The sequence below is a fragment of the Eimeria tenella genome, genomic scaffold (assembly GCF_000499545.2).
Source record: "Eimeria tenella Houghton genomic scaffold, Eth_scaff1799, whole genome shotgun sequence".
In the NCBI taxonomy this organism is placed as follows: domain Eukaryota; phylum Apicomplexa; class Conoidasida; order Eucoccidiorida; family Eimeriidae; genus Eimeria; species Eimeria tenella.
Genome location: NW_013541629.1, coordinates 5,849 through 6,716, shown reverse-complemented (window position 1 = coordinate 6,716; position 868 = coordinate 5,849). Strand labels below are relative to the sequence as shown.

The 868-nt window shown below is 54.0% G+C and overlaps 1 protein-coding gene across 1 annotated transcript in view; it reads right to left on the bottom strand.

Moving 5' to 3' along the window:
- ETH_00035975 (uncharacterized protein) overlaps window positions 1-868 on the bottom strand; it is a gene marked incomplete at both ends in the record, with an annotated part of 3,595 nt that overhangs the window by 291 nt on the left and 2,436 nt on the right. Inside the window, 2 exons of the mRNA XM_013373854.1 lie at window positions 188-441; window positions 730-785. Of these exons, the coding sequence (XP_013229308.1) occupies window positions 188-441; window positions 730-785 (310 nt within the window). The remainder of the gene's footprint in view (window positions 1-187; window positions 442-729; window positions 786-868) is intronic.

Here is an 868-nt window from a genome sequence, read left to right as displayed (position 1 = left end):
CAGTAGCGCGGGGGGGGCCCCCAGGGGGCCCCAGGGGGGCCCCCTGGGGGCCCCCGTGGGCCCCAATGAAGAAAATATTTAAATTAAAAATATAAATTTACTTTTTAAATAAAGAATATATTTATATAAATTATGTTTGCCTTAATCTTTTTGTTCTGGAGGGATTAACAGCAGCTGTTGCTCTTACTATAGCAACTGCTGCTGCTGCTACTGCTGCAGCAGCAACTGCTGCTGCAGTAACTGCTTCTACTGCTACTGCTGCTGCTGCTACTGCTGCTCCTGCTGCCGCCGCTTCAGCAACTGCTGCTGCTGCTGCAGCACTGCTGCTGCTGCTGCCGCACTGCTGCTGCAGCACTGCTGCTGCTGCTGCGGCGACTGCTGCTGCTGCTGCAGCAACTGCTGCTGCTGCTGAAGCAACTGCTGCTGCTGTTGCCGTTGCTACTGCGAAAACTGCTGCGGCTGCTACTCATGCTGCTACTGCAGCAGCTGCTGCTGCTACTGCTGATTCTGCAATTGCTGTTGCTCCGTCTGCAGCTTCCGCTGCAGCAACTGCCGCTGCTGCTACCTCAGCAAGTTGCTGCCGCGTCTGCAGCTACTGCTGCTGAGTTTGCAGCTACTGCTGCTGTGTCTGCAGTCGCTGCTGCAGCTGCTGCTGCCGGTAGTTATGCTGCTGCTTGCAGCCAGACTTTGGATACAAGCCGCTGCATTCCAAAACCCTAAACCCTAAACCCTCATTGAGTCCCCGTTGCAGCAGCTCTCCCCACTCGGCGGCTGCAGTCAAAACCCTAAACCCTAAACCCTAAACCCTAAACCCTAAACCCTAAACTAGGAGGGACAGGAGCAAATAGAAAAGAAGTTTCAGAAGAGA